Below are 24221 nucleotides of genomic sequence, written 5' to 3' on the forward strand. Positions count from 1 at the left end.
GAGCAGCTAGTGGGTTTGAACCACCAACCTTGTAGTTATCCACTAAGTGCTTAACCACTCTGCCAGGGTTCATTTTATATATTCACCTATATTACATATGCATGTGTATATAAAAGAACATGTCGCATATTGATCGCATTCATTCTACACATGTATGCATATGTATTTATTTAAAATAACATGTCATATATTAACAGGTTATGAGTTTGAAAGAAAGCTCAGCAGGAGTCTAATTTTTCTACCATTTGTGGACTGCAGAGTCAAAGTGGCAGACTATGTAATTACTACTTAGATTTTAGAAGCTTTATTCCCGAGTCAGATGTAGAATTCTTGCCTTTCATGCAGAAGACTTAGGTTTCAATTTCCAGTCAATGCACACCGCAGCCCATTGTCTGTCTGTGGAGGGTTTCTGTAGCTGTGATGCAGAATTGGTGTCAGCAGGAGTAAAGGCCTGGCAATCTATTTTCAAGCACTCGGGCAAGCCCCCCCCCCCCGATAGCACAATGGCCCAGTCCTGCTGTGCGTGGGTGCAACAGCAGCTACTCACACTTTCCCAAATGGGCTTTAATGTCTCAGTCATCCCCGAATCAGCTTGTCCCCAGAGCTCTGCTGGCAGAGGGGGTTAGCTGCTAATGGGAAGGTTGGAAGTTCAAAACCACCAACCACTCCTCAGAAAAAAAAAACAGGGCTTTTTACTCCCATAGAGTTACAGTCTGCCCTCCTCACCCACCCCCAAAATAAATAAAAAACGTTAGACTCAAACTCACAGGGCAGTTCTACCCTACCGTAGGGTTGCAAAGAGCTGGAGTAGACTCGGCGCCATTGAATTTGGCTTGAGTGCACATCAAGGGACCCCCCCCAGACTCAGTAGGTGAGATTTGTTCACACTCAGGGCTCAGGTTCTTGCCTGGCAATCCCTCCGGCTCTGGGCAGGTGCTGTGTGCCACCCTTTCCGAACCAGACTTCTCGCCAGACTCTTGTTTTCGGTACCCTGGGGCCAGAGGGCTTGATGTCACCAACAATCAATCAATGCAGATCAGAGCCGGCTCCTGACACACGCGCCCTGCCCCCTCCCATCGGTGTTGAGTCATATCTAAGGAGGAACGTGGGCAGACACTTCACCGGCTCACCAGCCACTTCAAACCTTTGATGAGTGGCTTGCTTTTAAGTCTGCGACACAGTTGTCTTCGAGAAAGGCATCACAGACTCTCCACTGAAGGTGGGACATGCTGAGTGAGTGTGTGGGTGTAGACTCGCTTCAGGCCTTTCGCCTCCCCCCTCGCTCCTCCAGTTTGAGACAAATCACAACAGCTCGCCAAAACTAGTTGAAAGTTTTATTTATATAAAATTCATCAAGAACATAAAAGATTGAGTTTCTTAAAAAAATCTGCAGTTATTTACAGCAGTATTGCACAAGTAAAGTGGCAATTACCCTGTCAAAATTCATCAGTGCAAAACACAAGTAAGCCAGGGAAATTGCAGTACAGATGCTACATACGCTGGGTCCTAGGAAACAAGTCGTGATGAGTCAGTATGCAGACAGGTCAGTGCTATTTATAAACAGGTACCTGATGAGTCTCGATACAGTAACCAGTGCTCACAGAAGCTGGAGTACACTGGAGAGCTTCCAGAGGCTGACAATTGCAAACACAAGTAGTCACATGACAGAGCTGGGAGCCTGAGGCTGCTTCTCGTCCATGCTGTTCACGGAAGAGCAGGGGCTGCCTGGGCTGACCTAGCGTCACGTGTGCACACATCCAGGTGCACGCAGGCACCAGACTAAGTCAGCAGGGGTGAGGGAACTTCTTTCCACGGAGCTACCAGCTGTCTCCCAAACAGCTTCCATACCTCAACACCTAGTCCGTCCACTGGTGCCCCCCTGCCCTCAGGTCCACTTCTCTCAAAAGGGATGAAGACCAAGGGGCGGGCATCCACTTGAAGAAGCAGGCTGGCCAAACGCAGGCATGGTTTAGGGGGATGGGGGCTTGTACAACTGGCTCCCAAGGACCATTACCAGTCCATACCTCAAAGAATTGATTAGCTATTTGGCAGGGAGGGAAAAAGCCAGTGACTCACCAGTTACCAACAGGGGGTTCATGGCATGAGGTGGTCCTGCCAGGCCAACGGGGTCCTGGCCAGGAATCACTCACCTGGACCTACGACCGCATCTGGTCTTGGTCCACCTCAAAGCCGATCTCTGAAATGGGCACCTTTTCCATTTCTCTGAACACTGGGTTGTCTGGAGGGTGAGGGGGGGTCTATTTCCCCCCGACTGCTGAGAATACGTTTCATTTTCAGCTTCGGCCTGGACTCAACCTGATGTGCTTCTCTGAGGAGCTGGCCACTAGGCAACAGAGATGCTGGGGGGTTGTATCTTGTCATCTGTCAGCATTACAGTCTCCCACTGGCAATTCAACATAGACTTCATCAACAGGACAAGGAAGCGCAAGAGTGCCTGCCCATCTGACCATCGAGTTATCAGCAATCAGAGAGGCCAGGCCTGCACGGAGCTGACTAACCATCACTCAGGGGGCAGCAGGGCGTGGGGGTGGGGCAGGGAGTCAATACTCTTCAGAACTTGAAGACATTAAATAAGCAGAAAATAAATATACATCATTTTTTTTTACAAGTTACAGCATTATGAAACAGTAGGACACATCATTACACAGAAGGGGAATCTCTACAATATTTACAATCCTCAATGCTGAAAAATCTTAGGGAAAAAAATTGAATTTTTTGTTTGTTTTTTTACTTCTTTATGCTGTACAAATTTTTACAAGAAAGGTAAAAGAGAACACAATTGCACACAGACATTTTGGCTCAGTTGGTAAAGAAAATATGACCTCCTAATCTAATAAATAGTCAAAATATATACACTATTAAGGGGGAAGCAGGAAAAGGGGGGGAGGCGCAAAACATTTTTCTGCTATACATTTGTTTTTGATCAGAAGCAATTTTACACTGGTTTCTCCCCAACCAGAGAAAATCCTTCACAAAATCAGCTGTGCAGGGGAGGAGGAGGAAGGGGGAGGGTGGCCTCGGGAAGACTCCGCTCCGCGGGGCGCTGTGTGTTTATTGCATTTCTGGTCTAAGCCACAGGGCACTTTCTACACACCTCGTGTGGACAGAGGGTGTCAAGGCACAAAACCCGCATTCAGCTTCTCAAAAAGGGGGGGGGGGGCTAGTTATTTTTTTCTCCTACCTAGGAAAACATAAGAGGCGGGGAGGGCAGGAAAAGGCATCCCCGTGGGGGGAGACTTTCTGCAGGGAGGCATCTGGACAGACATACACAGTACAGACGGCTGTCATCCCTCACTTCCTGCCGCCGACATCCCATCGGTAATACTTGTACAGGTCACAGAGTTGCCTATTTCCACATGGGGTGGGGGGCTGCCATTCCAGAGGGGGCACAGTCCTGGCTGAAGAGAGAGTAAAGTGCTCCAGCCAGGGAGACAGGCATGTGACTGGTGTGGGGGGTATCCTGGGGGCACAGCGGCCCAGAACCAAGTACGTCTTTGGTGGGTGTGCCCAGCGGGCCCTGAGGCTGACCTCCCGACAGCCCAGGGCTCTGTGACCCTACAAGGGGGTTCAGGACACATGGAGAACACAAGCAAAGATCCAACACAGCTCAAAAACAAACAAACAAACAAACAAACAAACAAGCCAACTTTCAGGAAAAAGGGGAAAGGTTATAAAGAAAAAAGGTGAGGGGCAATATTTGCCATCAAACTCTCTACCTAAAGGAAAAGGTGAGCATTCAATACACATCTATAATTAGGAGGAGACAAGAGAACAAGTTTTCCACGTATTTAACCCTATGAAAAACACTGGTCCTCCACACGGCAAAACACACACGTGGGCGCTGTTGGCACTGGTGACTCATTTCAAAACTGACATACTCTTCTCTTAAAAACCTTCTTAATGGTCCGGGTTCTCAAAAGATTGCTGAGAGTTACAGGGTTCACAGCATGATCTCCCCACCTCTCTCTCGCTACTCCCCAATCCAGGGTCCCCCCAGCTATCAGAGTGCTGTGGCTGGGGAAAGGGTGGGGCACCCTGCTTCCCTGCTGGGGAGGGGGCAAGCACAGAGGCCCGGGATGCACCTGGCTGTCACAGAGCAATGGAGAACGCAGGCTAGCTGTCAGAAAGATGAGGCCCACGGCAGACCTCTGCCCGCCCAATCGACTCTCCCTGCTGTACTGGTGAAGCCTACACTGCAAAATGGGCTAGAAGGAGCACCCCCCAAATCTGGGCACCTCTGGTTGGGAGCACTCTAAATGGCCTAAGAGTCAGGGCACGCTGGACCCCGATGGCAGCCTGTGCTGTCCCCGCTCCACGTCTCACTGTGCAGGGGCAGCGCCAGTCTGAAACCCTGTGCTGGGCTGAGTCGTGTGTGTGTGTGTGTGGGGGGGGCGGGCTGTGGACTAGCTAGGACTTCACAGGGCAGCTCACCCTGTGACAAGCCTGCTCCTAGAAAGGCCAACAGTCCCAAGGGGTATGCAATGCTCACACGTGGTCTGCCGTTTGTGCCCACACAGACGAGGGGCGCTCACAAGGGAGGCGGAGAAACACTCACCAGTAGCCTAGAGTTGTGCACAGAGCCAACTGCACCGAAGGAGGTAAGTGGGCATTTACAACACGGAGCGGCAGTCAGCCCAGGCTGGCTACCGGCCTCCGCCCTTTATCCGCCCCAATGTCATCGGGACTCTTTGGGTATAATAGTCCTATTTAAAAAAAAGTCAAAGAGGCAAAGGCAGGGAGTGGGGACTTGGGGGATGAGGGACATAGCCCAGCTCTCCCTGTTTAAAAATTCTGTACAGTAATCTCTAAAAATAAACTAAGGCAGCTGTCTAAAGTAGCTGGCTCAGTCTCCACTGCAGAGTTTACATAATCTTCTGAGTGTAGGCAATAGGTTCTTAAGATTTTAGTACAAAAATCATTCAAGAGTTTGTCAAAAAGTTTCCATTTCCTTTTTGAAAAACCTGCCCTTATTAAAGAAGGTAAAAAAGAACCAACACACACGCACGCACGCACACACGCACACCACATGTAAAAATACCATTCTTGCATAAAATCGTCTTCCAAAAAAAAACACGATTTGTACATTAAAAAACAAACAAAACCCAAACATCCTCCCTCATTTACATTCACAAGGAACTTCCACTTGAAGACTGTGCCACGCGGGAATGCGCGGGAGGTGAAGTCCACACGGGCGGCATCTTCGGCCGCCCTCCCCTTGCTGGGGAGGGGCCTCTGGCGGCACAGGACCAGCACCGGGTGAGGGCGGGGCTCAGCCTCGCTGGTGTGGACGCGCACAATGTCTGTGCACGCCTGCACTGTTCACGGCGCCTGTCACTGCATTCTCCACACCAGGCGGATGATGTAGCGCAACAGTCGCAAGAGGACCATCTGTGGGTGGTCTTCGGCTGCTGGGTAGTTATTCAAAAGAACCTGGAACAGCAAAGAGGCACGTGTGTTTTAGTTTCTCAGTCCATATTCTTTTTTTGAGGGGTGAGGGCCCATATTTAAATGAGCAGGCAATTCCTTCCTCCTTAAGAACTATGAAAAGCACCCCCCTCTGAAAGATCACCAGGCCAAGGTGCCGGTCCTTCCCTGAGAAAGCCAACTCATCTCCACCTCTCCTGCAAACACAGGGCACGCCGAAGGATGTCTGTCTTCCTTGATCGAAAGGGAATCTCACAGAAACTCCCTGGAGCCCCATTCTTAGTCTTTCTGCAGCCCCCCACTCCCCACCAGCTGGAGCCACCTTGTTCCGCAAACCCGGCGCAGCTGTCTCCAGTGGTGCCTCGGTGCTCGGCGGCTGTGCTCCGGGCTGCTGACCAGCTCAAGCAGGTGGAGACCCCCAGAGGTGGCTTTGTACTCCCTTAGAGTTAGGTCTTAGAAGCCCAAGGGCCTTTCTACCTGACCTGGGTCAGAGCTGACTCAACAGCAGTGAGTCTGTTGGTTTATTTTTGCATCATTGGGGTTGTGTCCAATGAGCGGTGGTGAACAGAAAGGGAGGAACAAACTTGGGAAATCTGAAGCAACAATCCTATGATCCAAGTTAGTGACCTTCAAACATGTTTCTGATTCCCACAAGGGTGAGTTTTGGTAGCTGTAATTTATTTAAGAAACCAGTGATTTTGGTGCAATTTGCCCAGGCAGCTAAATAAGGCGCAGAGGCAGCGCCAGCGCCCAAGAACCCTGCCCCTCGGGAGGCTCCTAGGGCAAATGCTGTGGCCCAGCCCATGCCACCATGAGACAGGAGGGAGGGGGGGAGTAGCCTTCATCTCCCCACATCCAAGGCCGGGGAGGAGCAAAGAGAACAAAGTAAAACAAAAATAAATTAAAAGTTGTTTTCCCAGTGTCTCACGATACACGAGGGGGCTTCAACAAAGTCCATGGAAAAGTGAGATGGAAAAAAGACAACAAGACTGCAGGCTGTTCCTCCTGGTCTGTCCCACCAGCGGCCCCCTCTGGCCCCCGGGCAGGGCTCACTGTGAGGCTGAGCTCAGAGCAGCCAAGCAAGAGAACACAATACTTTTGCCCAAACATGAGGAGCTGCGACCCCTTCCTGTCCATGTCTGAAACCAATACTGGTCCTTCCCTGCTAATGCACACCTGAGACTAAGTTACTAAGGCCATCTACGGTGCAGGACAGACCCCTTCTCCTTTGGGGGGAGGGGGGGCGCTCCTGCAGAAACCAGCCAGGAGTCGGGCCCAGAACCATGGTCCCAGGCAGGGCTGGTACCACCAGGGCCCTTTCTCCTGGCTGTTGACACAAGCTCCCCGGCGCTCCCGACATGGGATGGTGATAAGGCCAGGGCAGTTCCCTGTTTCCTTCCAGAACCCGATGGGAGGAAACCAGCTTTCTGTGAGCAATTCCTGTGGAGGCCCTTCTGTAACCACAGCCTGCGATTTTTATCTTTTTTTTTTCTTTCTTTCTTACGCACAAGATTGCTTTGTTTTGATTTAACTTTCATAATTACTCTGCTTCGTCTATGTGAGAATAATTTAGGGGAAGGGTTAATTTTAGTTTGGCTAACATTAATAAGGTTGAAAGAGGCTGATTCAAAATCAAACCGCAGTTTGCTGAAATGAAGAAACCGTATGCAGCGTCAGGCTGCGCCACCACTGCCATGTCAACCTGATGCTCCTGCCGTGCCTGGGCCCTCAGAGCACACGCAACACAGGCAAGAGGGCTGGGCCACGCTGGGGACAGACCCTAAATGGCTCACGTGGGCCGGGGCGTGTAACCCTGATAGAACTCCAGCCCCGGCTGCCGGCCCCCTGCTCCTCTCTGTGCAGTTCTGCTTGCAGCCCGGGGTAGGGTGGGGGCAGACACCTCTTCAGTCCTCCACTTCCCAGTTTGTTAGTTTTATAAAAAAAGAAAAGCCACAGCTAGGAAATGTTGGCAATGGCAATGCTTGGTCCCCGACACAGAGGAAACTAGATGGTACAGAAGGTCGATGTGCCCCAAATCAAGGCCGCACAACCCGGTAAGCGGGACCTGCTGGCAGGGGGCCACCTTCAGGCAACAGTCCGAGGAGGAAGCCATGGCCATTCAGAAAGCAGCACCAGCTCAGAAAATGACCCCCTGCAGCTAGCCCTGCCAGTGGCTCAGGGTTGACAATCCCCACCTCAGCAAACAGCGGGCACAGGGTCAGCTCCCGTGTGTGGCCCACCAACCGGCTGCCCTCTAATGCCTGCAGCCCAGGAGCAGGGCTGGCAGATGACCATGCTCTGGCCGAGAGCACCAGTCGGGGCAGGTGGCACGAGGGCTGCAGCTGGGTGCCGACCCCGCAGCAGGGTGACCACCAGCCCGTGCAGAGGCCAGCAGCTGGCACATGGCGCACTGCTGGGTCGGAATGGGGAACTGTGGCCCCGTCGTGCTAGTTTCGGCACCAGGGGCTGCGCTGTCCTGTGGGGGTGAAGAAGTCAGGATTACCATCAGACAATGTGCGTTTGCACCATCCGCCTGCGAGGCCAGTCTCTGGAGATGCTGGGTTAGACAAGGAAGAATGGGACTCAGGATGGGTGGGAGGCTCATCCACACCCGGGGAGATGCAGGTAACAAAACCTTTTGCTTGCTGAAAGTGAAGAGGGCTCCACGGACAACAACTCAACACACACAAACCAACAAAAGGCAGCACGTCTGGGCCAACAAGCAGCATCCGATCAACAGACTGCAGAGGTTGCCAGGGAGTTCATTGTGCTTGGGGGTTCACAGCTCTCACGGAAGCGGGGAAGCGGTGGTCGAGAAGTCGATGGAGGCGGGGCATGGGGGCATGGGCAAGTCTGTCGCGCAAGCTCTTTAGAGGGAGCAGGGGGTGGGGGTGGGCTGTGATCCACTCACATGGTCGGCAGTTCAAAACCTGCGGTGGCGGGGGGTGGGGTGGTGGTGGTGGGGTCGCTGAGTCAGCGTCGACTCCATAGCAGTGAGTGAGTCAAGAGCAAAGGTGCCCCTTTGAGGAGTAGGGTGCCGCGGCATTTCTAACAGCCTCCTGCGCATGCGCAAGATGATGAGGAAGGAGGACTTGGGAGGGGACAAGGTTCCCCCCACGATGGTGTTGGGGCACAGTGAGCATGCCGCGCTCTGCCCAAAGAACAGGCGCAGCTGTCTGGGAAGCAGCACGGCCGGTGTGCTGGTGGGAGCCAGCATGGTGAGGGTGCGTCTCAATGACTCAGGACATGCCAGCAGGAGGAACCATTCCCTGGAGAAGGGCATCATGCCCGCAAAGGAGAGGGCCAGCAACAAGGCAGCCCTCTCCACGAGCTGGACGGACACCGTGGCTGCAGCAATGGTGCCGCAGTGCATGCCGACAGTGCTCCCGGCTGTAGCACGCACGCATGCATGCACCTATGTCAGGGGGCCGCGCTCAGTGAAATCACACGTGCCTCAAGGGAGAGAGCATTTTGTCTCCGCAGCCTTAAATGTGACTCCAGAACGGCTGGGTTATTTGAGGTGAGTGGCGTCGATGGCCACCAGCCGTGCCCCTGCTCATCAGCCCCTGCTCGTCCACCTGTGCTGGATGTGGAAACACCCGCTCCCTGTGTGAGGGACTCCTGCAGCCCCGCTGCTGGCTGGCACCACAGCGAAGGCCCACCCAGCTGCACGGCGTGTGTGTGTGTGTGTGTGTGTACACCCAACTCAGTGCTAATGTCACTCCCACCGCATTCAGGAAAGCAACACCCGAAGGGACCTTATGGGTGCCGACGGTGAGAAAGGCAGTTTGCATGGGGTCGGGGATGCCGCCACTGGGCCCAGGAGGCACATGCATGCCAGTTCCTGCCATCACCGGTGCAATATGATCGCACACACAGAAGGAGAATTAATATGCTCAGAGCCCTTCCTGCCACACCAGGAAGATGGCACCCACTGGAGGCCATGCCCCACGAAGAAACAAGACAGGATGACCAGTGATAAATGGGGCGGAAGCAAGCGAGCCAAGTGGTTGAAGCATTGAGGAGGGGGCGGGGGGCTCCAAAATGAATCTCTGCTCTGAGTTTGAAAGGAGTGGAGTTGCTCAGTAGGAACACACTGGGAAGAGGGCTCCAGGTCGGGGCGGACACGTGCCGAGGCAGGAAGGCTAGAGGAAGGCTGCCCCGAGCAGCAGCAGACAGCACCGCCAAGACAGCATGCAACAGGTCAAGCCGTCTCAGAAAACCCGAGTTTGCAAACTATACCGCAAACTACTATACCGCGTCACAGGAGGCACCCTGCTGGGCTTCCCCTTCTGCAGATGGAGGCCTGATCTTTGGAGCTAATTCAGGAAAATGCCCTCTGACCACCCATCCAAGCTTCTCGAAGGCGAGTGAGTGAAATCCACAGAAACTGAAAAAGTAACACAAAGTGTAGCCCAAGTCAACGAGACCAAAGGTTGGTTCTTGGAAACAGAGCGACAAAGTGGATAGACCTTTCTCTCCCTCCCTCTATCCCCTAACCGACGCCGCATCTGACTCATTGCCACCCTGCAGGACAGGACAGACGTGCCCTCGTGGGCTTCAAGGTCGGAAATCTTTACAGAAGCACAAAGCCGCCTCCTCTCAAGGAGTGGCTGATGGGTCCAAACCGCTGACGTTGCAGTTAGCAAACAGGAGCACCCACTAGACCCCCAAGTCTCTCTCTAATAACCCCCTAGGGTCAGTTATGTTTAAAACAAAGAAACGCCCTTTAGACAGAGCATTCTAAATGTTCTCTTAGAGAGTCCACAGAGTGTCAAGAGACAAAGAACACTGGCTCTCGGGGGTCACAGGGGCAGGGGGGGGGGCGGGGGGATGGCCTGGGAACGCACCAGTGAAGGCGGTGCTCTGCCGAAGGAAGGACAGGAAGTATGGGGCTGGAAGGGCAGGGCAGAGCCCAGGCCTCTCGGGGTGTCAGCAGCAGCTGCAAGCAGCCCCAGGCTGGCGGCCTCAACCCAGCTCTGTCTTCAATTACATTGGAGCAACCACTGAGTCCCAGGGCATTTTTTTTTTTTACAGTCGAAGGCCAAAATAATCAGAGCAAAACAATGCTCTCTTGCTCAATCCAGGGAAGCAGGTGCTTTGGAAAACAAAAGTGACCTGACCCAGGCTGCCGGGGGGACCAGCGGGGAGGCGGCGGGTGCCTGGCTGCACGGGACTGGCCTGGGGACTGGCTTCCCTCTCCTGGAGAGCCAGGAGCCTGGCCTGGACCTGAGCACCCAAGCCCAGGGATGAAACCCACCGCTGATCAAAGACTGAACATATGCCTGCTGGCTTCGCCCCAGCACCACAAACCAGACAGGAGAGCAGGCCAAGGGAAGCCCTGTGGCCAACTTGGAAGGCTGCGGAGCCAGCACTGTGGTCCGGAGCCCATGGCCCTGCCAGCAGGCCTGCCCTACCTGAGATGCTTCACACAAGCGAAGTCTGCACCTAGCACCCCCACTCTGGTGCTGAGACCCGGGAGGCTGTTCTGCTCCCTTCTCAGTCCAGGGCCAGCCCTTACCCACCACGTGTAGTGGGCGCCTGGGCAGCCTGGTGGAAGCCTTGGTTTAGGCTGGGACGAGGTCACAAGCCAAGTATGCAGAGCAAAAGATTACCAGCTGAGCACCCACTCACTATTACACTCCAGCCTGTCCGGGGCTGGGGGTCAGAGAGCTCAGGGTGGAGGGTCAGGGGGGACCTGTGATTCTGTGGGAGATTCATTCCCCTGCCCTTCCCCATGGGCATGCTCTTCTAAATGACAACTGAGTGAGACCGGGGCCAGTCAGGAAGACGACCCAGCGAGTCCGGGCTGAGTGCTGACATCTTTGGGGAGATCCAGTCATCTCTGTTGCAGGGCCAACAGTCCCGCGGCAGCTCAGGTCTGGTTTGGGGAATGTGTCCTGCTCCAACCACAGAGAAGCTGGAGACTAGCTCACGGAGTGCCTGTGGTGAGAGGCACCTCAGAAGAAATATCAGACCAGGGCAGGGGCACACTGTCCCCAGATGCCCCAACCTCAGAACATGAGACGCCATGCTGTTCAATCACAACAAGCTCTCCTCTCCGGCCTTGCTCCACGGGGACACATCCAGGGATGAGTGGGGAGGGGCTTGTTATTCCTGTGGTCTGCAGACCAGCCAAGCAGTTTCCCGCTCATCTCCTCATGTCCTCCCTCAAGAGATTGAAAGCTCCACTCGCATCCCCCGGGAAGCTGTGCTACAGCCCTAGGAGGGCACTGCCGCATGGCTGTGGCCCCCATGCACACTGCAGGGCCCACGGCCCACGGCAGGCCAGCCAGGTACACGCAGCTTAGCTGAGACCTGGGAGCCAAGCCCCTCAGTCCCTGTGCTTCTGCATCAGCTTGTGTCCCAGACTACACACAACTCTCAACAATTCACGGGGATGCCCTCGGCCGCCATCTCCGTCAAGATAATGAACCAAACCTCCAAGCTCTCCTGGAGGCCTCCGGACACTCAGAGCTGAAGTCACAAGGGGATTACCCTTTTGCTCGTGGCTCCAGGGCCTCCCAGGCTGAGTTGGTCATTGCACCCCTGTACCTGTTGGATGGAAGCAGCCTGGCATTATGTCAAGATACCAAACCATTTAGAATCCAAATCCCAAACTGGCTTCCTCCTGCTCCGAGGGAAGTATCTGCAGAACTCAAAGGCCTGTTTGAGATAAGTGATGCACAACTGTTCATGCCATGAAAGCAGTCAGCTGGCATTGGGCCTCTTACTCAAACCCTCCCTCGACACAAACACACTGGTCTATGAACCTGGCACTCCACGATGCTCACCTTCCCAACACAGTCGCTGAAGACAAATGGGCGCATAAGCAAATGTGGTGAAGAAAGCTGACAGTGCCCGGCTATCAAAAGATAGCGTCTGGGGTCTTAAAGGCTTAAAGGTAAACAAGTGGCCACCTAGCTCAGAAGCAACAAAGCCCACATGGAAGATGCACACCAGCCTGTGTTACCACGAGGTGCCAAAGGGATCAGGTATTAGGCATTGAAGGCTCGGAACAAAAAAATCATATCATTGTGAATGGAGTAGAGACATATCATTGTGTGTGGAGTAGAGACCTAAGCCCATCTGTAGGCAATTAAACATTCCCAATCAGAAGGGCTGCAGGGAGGAGACGAGTCAGTAAGGGTGCCATGTAGCAACGATGAAACTTACTTTCTTCTAGTTCTTTAATGCTTCCTCCCCTCCACTATCATGACACCAATTCTACCTTACAAATCTGGCTGGACCAGAGCATGTACACACGCTGGAAACATAAGGAATCCAGGACAGGTAAACCCCTCAGGACCAATATTGAGATTAGCCACACCAGGAGGGGAAGGGGAAGGGGGGGGGCGTAAAGGGGAACTGATCACAATTATCTACATATAACCCCCTCCCTGGGGAGGGACAACAGAAAAGTGGGTGAAGGGAGACATCAGACAGTGTAAGACATGAAAAAAGAATAATAATTTATAAATTATCAAGGGTTCGTGAGAGAGGGAGGGTGGGGAAGTGGGGAATGAGAAGCTGATACCAAGGGCTCAAGTAGAAAGAAATGTTTTGAACATGATGATGGCAACAAATGTGCTTGACACAATGAACGAATGCATGGATTGTGATAAGAGTTGGACAGCCCCAATAAAATGATTTAAAACCATTTAAAAAGAAAACGGGTAAACGCATGTTAGGCGTAGGGCAAAACTCACACTACTTCATAGGCTGACTCTAGCTTTATTTAGTATTTGCCATCCAAGATGAATTAGGGTGCTGGTGGAGAACCACGGGCTGCCAAAAGGGGCGGGCAGACCGGTCCTGGAAGCACACAGGTGACCCCTGTCTCACATCCTTTGGCCGTGCTGTCAGGAAAGACCAGTCCCTGGAGGAGGACATCGTGCTTGGTGCAGTGGAGGGGCAGCGGACAAGAGACGGCCGCACAGTGGCTGCCCGTGGAGCTCAGACTAAAAACAACTGTGAGGATGCGCAGGAGCCAGCAGGCCTCTGTTCTGCTGAGCCCACTTGATGGCCCGACAAAAACGGCATCCCAAGTGTGGTAGTTACATAGCTGGTGTCAATTTGAGACTCATGGGTGAAGGGGTGGAGTTTAGCCCCTCCAATGGTGACTTCTTTTGCAGGTGTGAAAGCTCACTGGTGGCGGGACAGACTCACTCCCTGCAATACAGGCTTGCTGACAAGACCTATGCTAGGGCTCTGGAGCTGGAGGAGCCACGTGGAGACCCTGCCAGCGCCGAGATGCCTCCACAGCCACTGGATCCACACGACTTCCCACCACTGGCCTGTGGTCTTCCTGCATTCGGCATCATTGCATGTGTTTCATTAGTCTGAAGAGGACTTTATTGATTGGTATGGGACATATGGGTTAATATTGGACTTCTGGATTGATCTGGACTGGGCTGGGATGTTTTCTCAATATTCAATTGCTTGTGTACATATAAAGCTGCTTCTTATACACGAGTGTCTATGACTTTGCCTCTCTAGTCTACCCGGACTAATACATCAAGTTTTCATTATTCTATCCAATGTGGTTTGGAAGCTCCTTAATTAAACTTAGCATTCAATGAATGGCATCTTCTACAGAATGCAGTCTACACACACACACACACACACAGACACACACTACACACACACAGACACACACAGACAAGTGTACAATTCAGACTTCCCTCTTAGTCACAGAGCCTTGGTGGCACACCAGGCAGCTAACAGCAGGGTTGGCAGTTCAAGCATGCCAGCTGCCTGGTGTCCCCAAAGAACTACAAGCTCAGAAACCTCACACAGGGGTCGCTGGGAGCGACTCGGAGCAGTGGGCTGGGGTTTTCTTCTCGTGCACCATCTACAGAAGTGGCCGTAGGGAATGCAGACAAGGCTCAACCAGCACCGGGACTTGTACCTATCAGAGGAAGAGCACCGAGAGCAGTCAGCCTCCGCCGAGGATGATGGGCTGCGACCACAGGTCGTGCTCCGGCAGAGCACGGCCCTCCAGGCTGCACGGAAGCTGCTCGCTCGTGCCTGCCCTTGCCCTGCGCAGGAGGCAGTGGCGGCGGCGGAGGCACTGTAAACACACACACACACACACACACACACACACACACACACACACACACACTGCTTGTGGTGGCTACAATGAAAGCAAGACCATGAGAGAGGGTTTCATTCATTTCTCGTCCTGTCTAAAGTCGGTCTCAGCTTTATGGGCTGTCCTGTCCACCGACAGGATGGTAACTAAAGCCCTCTGAGCTCCCCAGGTCCCTGTCTGGAGTCTGGCACACAGAGCAACAGGGTGGACAGTCTGACCACCCGAGAAAGCCGTGGAAGACCCAGGCTGGCTGCCCAGAACTGGGGAGGGCTTGGCTCTCAGGAGGAGACTTGGAGATGCCGCGAGGAAAGCACCCAGCTGCCGGGCTGAAGCATGGTGGTTCAAACCCAGCTTTCTCCACATCGGAGAAGAAGCGGTCTGTCCCCATACGTATTCAGTCTGAACCCCCAGGGACAGTTCTTCTCTGTCCACAGGGTCCACGCCAAGTTGGGACTAACGAGATGGCGCGGGTTTGGGTCTGTTTTGGCTGGAGTGTGGGTCTTAATCTAAGGTCAAGTGCCATTCCATTCTGATGGGCCTGGTGACACATGCCAGGCACCCCACAGCCTGGACCCCACTAATGCAGGCTGGCTTACGGTGGGCACACAGCACACTGTGCCTGCCAAGGTGGGCCGACAGGCTCCAACTCCCCTCCTCGTGCACAGGGCCATGACCTCCACTTGCCGACACCATTTCCAGCAGATGGGCCAGGACTATTAAAGAACAGACAGACAGACACCTGGATGCCCGGTGAGGATGCCCCCACAAGGGAGGAGGAAGATGAAGAGGTGGCAGTGGCAGGGGCCTCACGGGGCAAGCTGCTGACACACAGCGAGCTCAACGTGTCCCCACTCGGCGGAAGGCATGGCGCTCGTCTTCCTCACACGTGCCATGTTAAGATGCAGCTTCCTTCCATGGCTCTCCTCGCCACAGGCCCACCAGCACCTTGCCAACCCCTTGTCTTCACCCACAGTCCTCGCCTTCCCTCCTCCAAGCCCCACAGGTGTGCCCTCCACGGCAGAGCTGGACACAGGGAGCTGAGATACCCCATGCCCTTGTCCCCCAAGACCAGTTGGGTGCCCTGTCGCTCCACAAAACTGCCTTGGAAGAGCTCCACTCCCCTGGGCTCAGTCCCACAACACGCTGGGCAGGCACCTGTGCTGCCAAGGCTCTGGGGTGCAAAGGGCCTGGGCAAAAAGGGCCTGGCCAAAAGGCACTGGGAGGCTGCCATTAGCCACACTGGGGGGACATTTCTGCACCAAACGAATACTGAGAGTTAGTAATGTATAACCACCCGTGGCCTGGAACAGGAAGCCGAGGATGGAATTGATCAACTGGATAGGAGAGAAAACAAAATTCTTGCCCCACTTTACGAGTACCTTCCTTCCACTACAAATAGAAAAACAACCCTGCAGAAGATCCCACCTGAACCAAACCATCGCAGGTAACATCAGCAGAAAGGACTGGCTATGCACCGTGTGTGACACACTGAGAAGCACACGTGTTCCTCCTGGGTGCAATGCCGGAGCCAACGCATACAAACACGCCACAGGCTCCACTCAGGGAGAGGTTCCCACTGTCCTGTGCCCTTCCTCCCAAGCTGTCGTGAAAGACAGGGGCCACCCAGGGAAGAGACAAATGAGATACCACAGCCAGGTGCAGACATGATCCTGAATTGGTTCTTGGGCCCAAACTATGCTTTACTATTATTATTATTTTATCACCATATTCTACATATTGGGCCAACGGGTGAAATTTGAATACAGTTCAGAGGAGTTCAGATTCCTGATTCTGAAAATTACACTATGATCACAGCAGAGAAAAATATTCTTGGGGAGCACACACTTAATGGCTTTAGGAGAAATGGGGCACTGTGCCTGTAACTTATTCTCAATTTGGTTCCGAAAGAAAATAAATAAAACAAACCACCAAAAAGGCAGATATTCTATATAAAGACAGAGGACGCTGAGCAAATGAGCCACACACTCACACTGGGTGGGTGGCAGACGTAAGAGGGTTCTTTGCTGCACTCTTGCAAATGCTAAGTCTAAAGTCATTTCAAAATAAAAATTCACACACACACCCACATACCTCTCATGAGATGGGCGGGGTTGGTCGCCAGGCCCTGCCCCATCCTGGTGAGTTCAGGGGAGGACGGGAACATGCACTGGGGCGTTGCGCTCACCTGGTTGCCTCTCTCACCATTTCCTTCAAGGATTCAGATGCCACAGCTCCGTCTCATATGCTTCCCCACTGCCCTTAAGTGGACTCAATAAATGACAACTACAGGACAACTTCCTCTATTTCTCTAACTGAAAAAATGGGAAAATATCCTGTCAGGCTTCAAAAGGCGCATAGCAATAAAGATGAACACTCTAGAAAGTCTCGTACTCCTAGCACAGTATTAAGCACATACAGACACCAAATATTCCAATCGCTCAGACCCACTAGCATGCAGACAGCCTCAGGCACCGGCTCCACTGGGAGGGCAGGTCATTTGAATGCAGTCCCTTCCACAGCTGCCTCCCCTCTCTGCACCCGATTGCCACCCAACAGTTAACGATGGATCACCAGTGTGATTACGTACAGTGGCTATCCAGTCTATTTCTCTCAACAGGTCTCTGTGGCTTCCTGGGTCACTCTGCTTCTAACCTCAGTCTCTGAGTCTGGTGTTTTCAACATGTGGACAATTATCCCCTTTTAATTTTAGAAAAATTAGATCCCAGCACCGACCCCCAATATCCTCAATTACTTAGAAAGCCTAAAGTCCTGCATCTATTTCTACACTAGATCATTAAAGATATGCAAAACAGGGTAATCACAAGAAAAATGCACACCGATAAAATACGGTGTCTATTTATTGACCCAGAGCATTCGACAAGGACCTGTATGGCCACCTTCAACAGCCGCAGCCTAACCAAAGGGTGACATGTCGGGGGAGGAGGGGACGATGGTATACGCGTGTAACTTATCCTGCTTGAATCCCACCATGCAAGGAGGCAAGCTCGTGTCTGTGCTTCAATGTACGTGATACGGGAACTGGTCACCCACTCACATCAGCGAGGCTCCAATCCTCCGTCCCTGACCGCCCAGCAGCTCACCAGGAAAGAGCATCAACCGGACACTTCTGGGAAAGCTTTCCGGCATTTGTACTCCACAGCGCCGAGCAGGGCACACATCCCAGGAAGCACACCAGCTCAGCGCCACAGCGGGCACAGGTGACCCAGTCCGTGGATGTGCCCACTTCAGGGTCCGGGGTAGGGCGTGCATGGACTCTGAGGACACCAGGGCTACGTGCCCCCTTTAGAGTGAGGCTCAGGACCATGGTCGGTCTGAGGCCTGGGTTCATTCCAAATACCTACTCCCCCGAGAAAAGCTGCTTCCCTGCCGTGCTTAGGAACCAGGACTCTGGGGCATTCCGACTACCCTCTCCAAAGGACCCATTTCCTCGTGCGCAGCACCGGGACCCATGTCTTGACTAGCTGGCACCCAATTCGCTCTGTGCCTCCCACATGGCCGCATCAGCATCCTCTGAGGTCAGCCAAGGCAGAGAGAGGGCTTTCAGAGAAGAGCGACTTCAGTGGCAAAGTTTCATACCGATCAACTTTCCCCCAAATGACCATTTCAGATCTCAGCTGAGAAGGAATTACTGTTTGCTAGGCTGGTCCATAGCAGGTATGTAAAAACCAGGCACTGTGCCAATGCAAACAGGTGAGAGGCTTCTAAGCCCATCCATCCAATGGGACACTCTCATTTAACAACAAAGCCAGGACTACACCTGTTTCCCCTCCGCACACACAAGATAGACTCTTACAGGAAGAGGGTCCCAGAGCCCGAGTTCCTTGGGGAGCTCTCCACTGAGAATTGAAAACCTCCCTTTAATGGGGAAACTGCCAAGGGGCATCTTTCAAAATAAGCCTGAACGGGTACACGCATGATCGGGAAAAGGGGAGTGATTCAAAATGATGGACAGGTAACATCCATGTACTTAGGAATAGTTAGTTAAAAAAGAAAGTGAGCTAATTAATATTTACAGTCAAAGAGAAGCGCTGAGGTGTTCTGAACCTGACTGCTTTTCATTAAAAAAAATTAAGATAAAAAAGAAGTACAATAGTAAGTCTGTAAAAAAATAACATTGAGAAAAAATTAGGGAGAAGTTAACAAAATTAGAAAGAATACTATTAGCAACTACAACATTTTCCACAACAGACTGGAGTGCCCTCCGTTTAGATAAACCAACACATATGCTTTGACAAAGTTGTTAAGAAATATATTACATCACCTGTCTGTTAACGCACGCGTACAAAAGTCAAGTCACACATGCTCCCGACAGCCCTGACACCCAGCGGGAAAGCCTGTCAATTTCCAAGTGTCTTCCCTATGGAAGAGGTGTCCAAATAAATGCTCACACACACTGCCACCAGGCAGAACAAACAAACAAACAAACCCCTAAATACCCTGTTCTTACAGATGATTATGATAAGGGTTTAATTAAAACAAAGCACACCTCAACATTTAAGTGGCAGTCAATCATGTCCAAAATGAAAAGTTTTTAATACCCCCAAACCGCACGTTATCAGTTCCGGGGCCTCCAGGCTAACAGAGTCCAATCAATAAATGTGCAGCGAGATCAACAGGGATGTTCACTTTCTGTAACTTTGACCTACACGGAGCCTCTGTGGATTGAAAAGCAGTATGGGTTCTGTAGAACTACTCGAAGCATACAGCGATCCGTCTTCTTAGCACTGCTGTCTCAAGGCTTGTGGTCAATACATTCCTCGGCCACCTGACCCTGCATTTAATAAGTCCTCGCTGCTGAAGCTCAGCATAGAGCACGTGGGCAAGGGGAGCGGAGACATCACGGAAGGTGACACACAAGGCAAAAGAGGAATCTAATTATCATCAGTCATTTATTTAGTTACTGTAAACCACGGTAGGGGAGGCAAATTCGAGGTGAAAAAGAAGAAAATGGCATTACCCTCCTCGGATAATAGGCATTAAACTCGTCTCCAATTCGCCGCAGCTCTTGAGCAATCCACACCTCCGGGCGCAGCTCTGCGGGGTCAGCCTGGGACTGCCTCATGGAAGCTGCGTCGAACAGAGAAAACAACATGACACCGTTTCCCAAAGCCCACTGACAACGCACGCTCCCACGTCCACTTCATGCTCCCTCCTGTGGTTCGAAGCGCTCCAATTACAAGGTTTGCAGCGGTGTATTAACGGTTCATTGTGACCAGGTACGTTACATCCCTTTTTAAAAACTGGAGTCAGTGAATTACAAAAAAAAAAAAGTTAATGCGTTAAGTTTATGTTGCCATTTCAAGAAGACAACTACCCACAAAGAGCGCAAAAAGTATCATGAAAGAGATACACTTGAAATCTAGCAAACTCGAACCAAACTCTCTGCCGTCCGGTCAATTCCCACTCACAGCGTAGGACGGCACAGGACAGAGCAGAAGTACCGGGACTACGGCTCCCCGAGACTGGAAATCTCCCCGGGGAGCAGCCCCTCACCCTTCTCCCAGAGAGCATCTGGTGGCTAGAACTGCTGACCTCAGTGCAGGCTGACAATGCCGTCAGGGCTCCTCTGAAGCGCATCGGAACACAGAAACACAGGGTGTCAGTCAAATAACTATTTGGGGCCTTAACACAAGGTAGCATTTCCAGGAGATTTTCCAACATCACACAGGAGTATCAGGAGAAATGGTTGCCCTGTGCACAGCAAAGCAAGCAAAAACAGACACACGAAGCCGCTGTGTGTATGAGCATGCTTCTATGGCAGTAGGTGCTGTGACGGGCGCCAAACTGCCAGGCTCACCGAGAGCTGCCACAGGCTAACGAGAGCTGCCACAGGCTAACGGGCGAGTGTAATTGCATGTTTTGTCTCAATATTAATGGAGCCAATAAAGACGGATGCAAGACTACAAACACCACATGGGTAAGGAGCTGCGCTGGCTGCAGGAGCAAAGGCATTTCTGAAAGGAGAAGAAAGGGGGAGGCTGGCCCTTTCATTAGGCTGTCACTAGCAGTCACACCCAGCACATTCATGACTGTCTAGGGAAACCATTCATAGCCCTGGGAGAGTGAAAACCGTGGCGGCTGCGTGTGGGGGCAATCCAAAGAGCCCATCTTCTCCACTCACAAGGGAAAGCTTGACCCCCAGAGAAGAGACGAGCAAACTGTGCCCAGAGGCAGCAGCCTTGTGGATTTCGACTGCTAGCCACACGCGGCGCGGCTGCTGTCAGCTCACTGTTGGGATGGGAAGCGTGTGCGCACAAGCAAGCGTTGATGTTTTAACCAGGGCGAGGCATTTAAAAACCCACGGGAAGTATCGGAGCAACGTCAATAAAATCAAAAAGTAGAAGGGTCAATCAAGCTGATGCTGATTCAGAGATCTGAAAAAGCACCTAACAACCAACTTTTTAAGGCCCCTTTCCCCAAAATTGCTTTATTGGCACGTGATTCACATGTCATGCAACTCACTGCCATCGAGCCAATGCTGGCTCATAGCGAACACCGCCACTGGCACCGTTTAGGGGCCGGTGACCATTTACAGTAGCTCCGTCGTATCACTCATGCGGTGCGCGGCGCACTCATCAACATTGCTCTCAAAGTGCTGAAACCTTTCCTACAGCTCTGCAGACTCTTCCTCCCACTTCTCGGTTCCCGTACGAGTGAACTGAACAATGGTCCCTGTCGCCTACGCCATGGAGGGGGTGGGTGGATGGCGCTGGACACGCAATCCTTTCCAGAATGATGTGCAACTCGATGAATAAACTAGAGCTAGAGCCTCACTCAGAGGAACCCGAGGAGGACCAGAAAGGCTGACGATGGGAAACTTGAGCAGGAACCAGGCTGACTGCCTATATACACATCCAAGCACATTAAAGGAAGACCAGGGCCACACAAATGAGATCCAGTGCCCATCGTGCAAACGCCAAGTGTTGAATGACAATGCGCCGGCCAGAACAGCGGCGCAGACATGAAGATCTGGTCGGGCACTGCAGCGCTGGGTCACTTCCCTTCCCAGGCCGGTCATCCCGAAGGACCTACTACAGATCGCACAGCACAGGCAGCACACTTCAGAACGACTTCCCCCAGCTTCTCAGCATTCGGGCCTTCTGGAACATTTTCTTTGGGGGCTCTATTGGGCATGGGGGCCTGCAGTGTGCTCTGCAGGCATGGTCTTACAAAGGCCTCCACCTGCAGGAGGACAAAGCAGCCATGTCCCTGCAGAGCGTCACACGGCTGCTTCCCGAGCTGCTGCCACCCACCTCTAGTGGGTTTCAGAGCCCCACTCACTCAGCACTAGCCAGAGCTCTACCTGAGAGAGAAATTTACCTCCCGTCCCAGAGCCAGACATGATGAAAGAGCTATCAGTAATACAATGTGTGAAATGTAGGCTGTGTGTTTTACAGAGAGGGCAGACTGGTAAGAATCACCAGGCCAGTTACTAGTGTTTGGTAAATTGAGTTATTCACTCTCTTGGCCCTAACTGAATGCCCACGGGCCAGGTGTGGCTGCGGTGATGCTCCTGGAGTTGCCGCGAGAGGGGTCGAGTCCTGACTCTACAGGGCTGTATTTTGGATTTTCACTATTCATCTCAAGGGAACATCCAGCTTCTCTCTCCTGGGCACGCACACCTGTGAGCATACCTTGTACTCCTTACATCAAATACAACAATAAAAATAACTCCCCCATGCCCCAGGCAAATCCTACTGAATTGTATTTAACACTTTACCTGTGTGGTTTACAAAGTTCTGCCTGTCCCCTGGGTGAGTTGGCAACCAGAAGCTTGAAGGAAGAAGTCAGTCTGTGTGGGGGTCAGTTTAGCAAAGCTAGTACCCAGTTGCCTGTCAAAATCTAGCCAGCCTGGAAGAAGGCAATATGGGGCTTGCGGACTGGATTCAATGCCCTCCACCTATAGACAGGGTGCGAATGTTTTCGGTTGGGGGGGGCGTGGCAGGTGAAGAAGGAACACAGGTGGTGGCCGGTTGCTTCTACTGAAAGTCAATGACTAATAAGTTCAGTTGCTGTCGGCTTGAATCATGACACTGCTGCAGACATGCCCATGAGTTTGGGGTGGCCTCCGTGGAGTGAAACATTGGGTAGACCAGGAGGCTGCACTCTGGGCCCCTCTATGATTTTGAGCAGGCAGCCACAGACATGGGACCCTGAGACATCCTGAATAGAGGGAGGAGGGGCTGCCCGATGCCAGGAATCATGTCTTTGTAGAGTTGGGAGAGTTGTATTAACCAAAGACTTCAAACTGCACCAGGTTCAGGACACACTGCAATTGGCTATCTTATGGATCCGAACGAGACCCATCTACTGTGCTAACGTGTGTGATCTCTTAAATGCTGTTATTTAACAGAATGCAGGGCTGTAAGGTCAAATGATGAAATAAAAATCCTATCGGGGGTATGTTCAAGGCATCCTATCCCCATTACTATTTAAAACCAACCTCACAGTCATCAAGCTGATGCCCACTCATAGCGCCACTACAGGACAGGGCAGACCTGGCCTTGTGGGGTTCTCGGATGCTTACAGGAGTAGAAAGAAGCCCCGTCTTTCTCTTGAAGAGCACCTTGTGGTTTCAAACTGCAGACGTTGCGGGTTGCAGTCCAACGCATAACCACTACACCACCAGAGCTCCTGGGTCCTATTTAAAGGTGGCTTTAACCCGTTAAAATATGAATTCCCAAGGCTTCTCTTCGAGTGGCGACAAGTCTCTTTACTGGGAGGTGGGGGTATGCTAGCGCCACCATGTGCAGAGGCAATAGTGGCCGTCTCGTTTGGTCGTATGTGTGGCACATGAGAACCTGCCAGCACCCGGCCGGCCAGCCGCGGGAATTCCCGTCAGCTCATGGGCACTGGCCAGAGGCCGGATGAAGGCTTTCACTCTATCACCAGCAGCTGGCTAAGTCTACACTCCTGTCGCCGGTTTCTGATCCTCGCCATCAGTGTGATGATGGAGCAGGACGGGTTTAGCAAGGTGCATCCCCTGCCCAGGGTGGGGGTGGGGGCTCAGGTCAGAGGTACCCCCTACAAGCTCTCACTACCATATCCTACCAGGATACCAAGCTGACTGGACTAGTCTTACTGTATTTAATGCAGCCAATTTAGCAAACGAGACCACTGAAGTTTATACTGCCAGCCTGTAGGACAGTCCTGTGCCTAATAACCCTACATGCTGGTTCCTGACATTTGAGACTTGAAATCTCTTAACTTTTAAGGCAACATTACATGAACATAAAGCAGACTCTGAGCATGTGGGGGGGGGGTGCGTGGGGGAGGGTGGCGGTCCTTCAGGGGCATAAGGAAGGATGAACTGCTCTCCATGGACAGCTACTGCAGAGCAGCAAGGGCAGGGCCAGGCCGAGGTCCCCAGGAGAATGGGGCTATTCCTACAAGCACTGCCCTGAGCTGCGGGAACCTGCTGACTTCCCGTTTCCTTTCCTTCATCCCAAACAAAAACACCAATCCAAACTCTCACAACACAGTGGTGTGGGAGTCAAAAGGGTGATAGAGAGCAGGATTTCCATTACGGTGGTGTGAGGTCATTTTTGCTGTTCAGAAGTTCCTGGTATGACGTCCCATGGGGCAATGCCACGAAGCACCAGCAGTCTGCTTTTCTGTGCCTGGTGTGGGGGGCGGGTGGTTCGTTTGGGAGGGGGGG

General features: G+C 52.4%; 1 protein-coding gene across 3 annotated transcripts in view; it reads right to left on the reverse strand.

The window, feature by feature from the left end:
- Positions 1–1359: 1359 nt before the first annotated feature.
- The window catches only part of BCL2L11 (BCL2 like 11), a 47839-nt gene continuing 24977 nt past the window's right edge, over positions 1360–24221 (reverse strand). For all 3 annotated transcript variants that reach the window (XM_075563144.1, XM_075563143.1, XM_075563142.1), the window contains 2 exons: positions 19521–19630; positions 1360–5451 (listed from right to left, as the gene is read on the reverse strand). In XM_075563144.1, the coding sequence (XP_075419259.1) occupies positions 5353–5451; positions 19521–19630 (209 nt within the window). In that variant the 3' untranslated portion in view covers positions 1360–5352. The remainder of the gene's footprint in view (positions 5452–19520; positions 19631–24221) is intronic.

Source organism: Tenrec ecaudatus, chromosome 11 (assembly GCF_050624435.1).
Source record: "Tenrec ecaudatus isolate mTenEca1 chromosome 11, mTenEca1.hap1, whole genome shotgun sequence".
Lineage (NCBI taxonomy): Eukaryota > Metazoa > Chordata > Mammalia > Afrosoricida > Tenrecidae > Tenrec > Tenrec ecaudatus.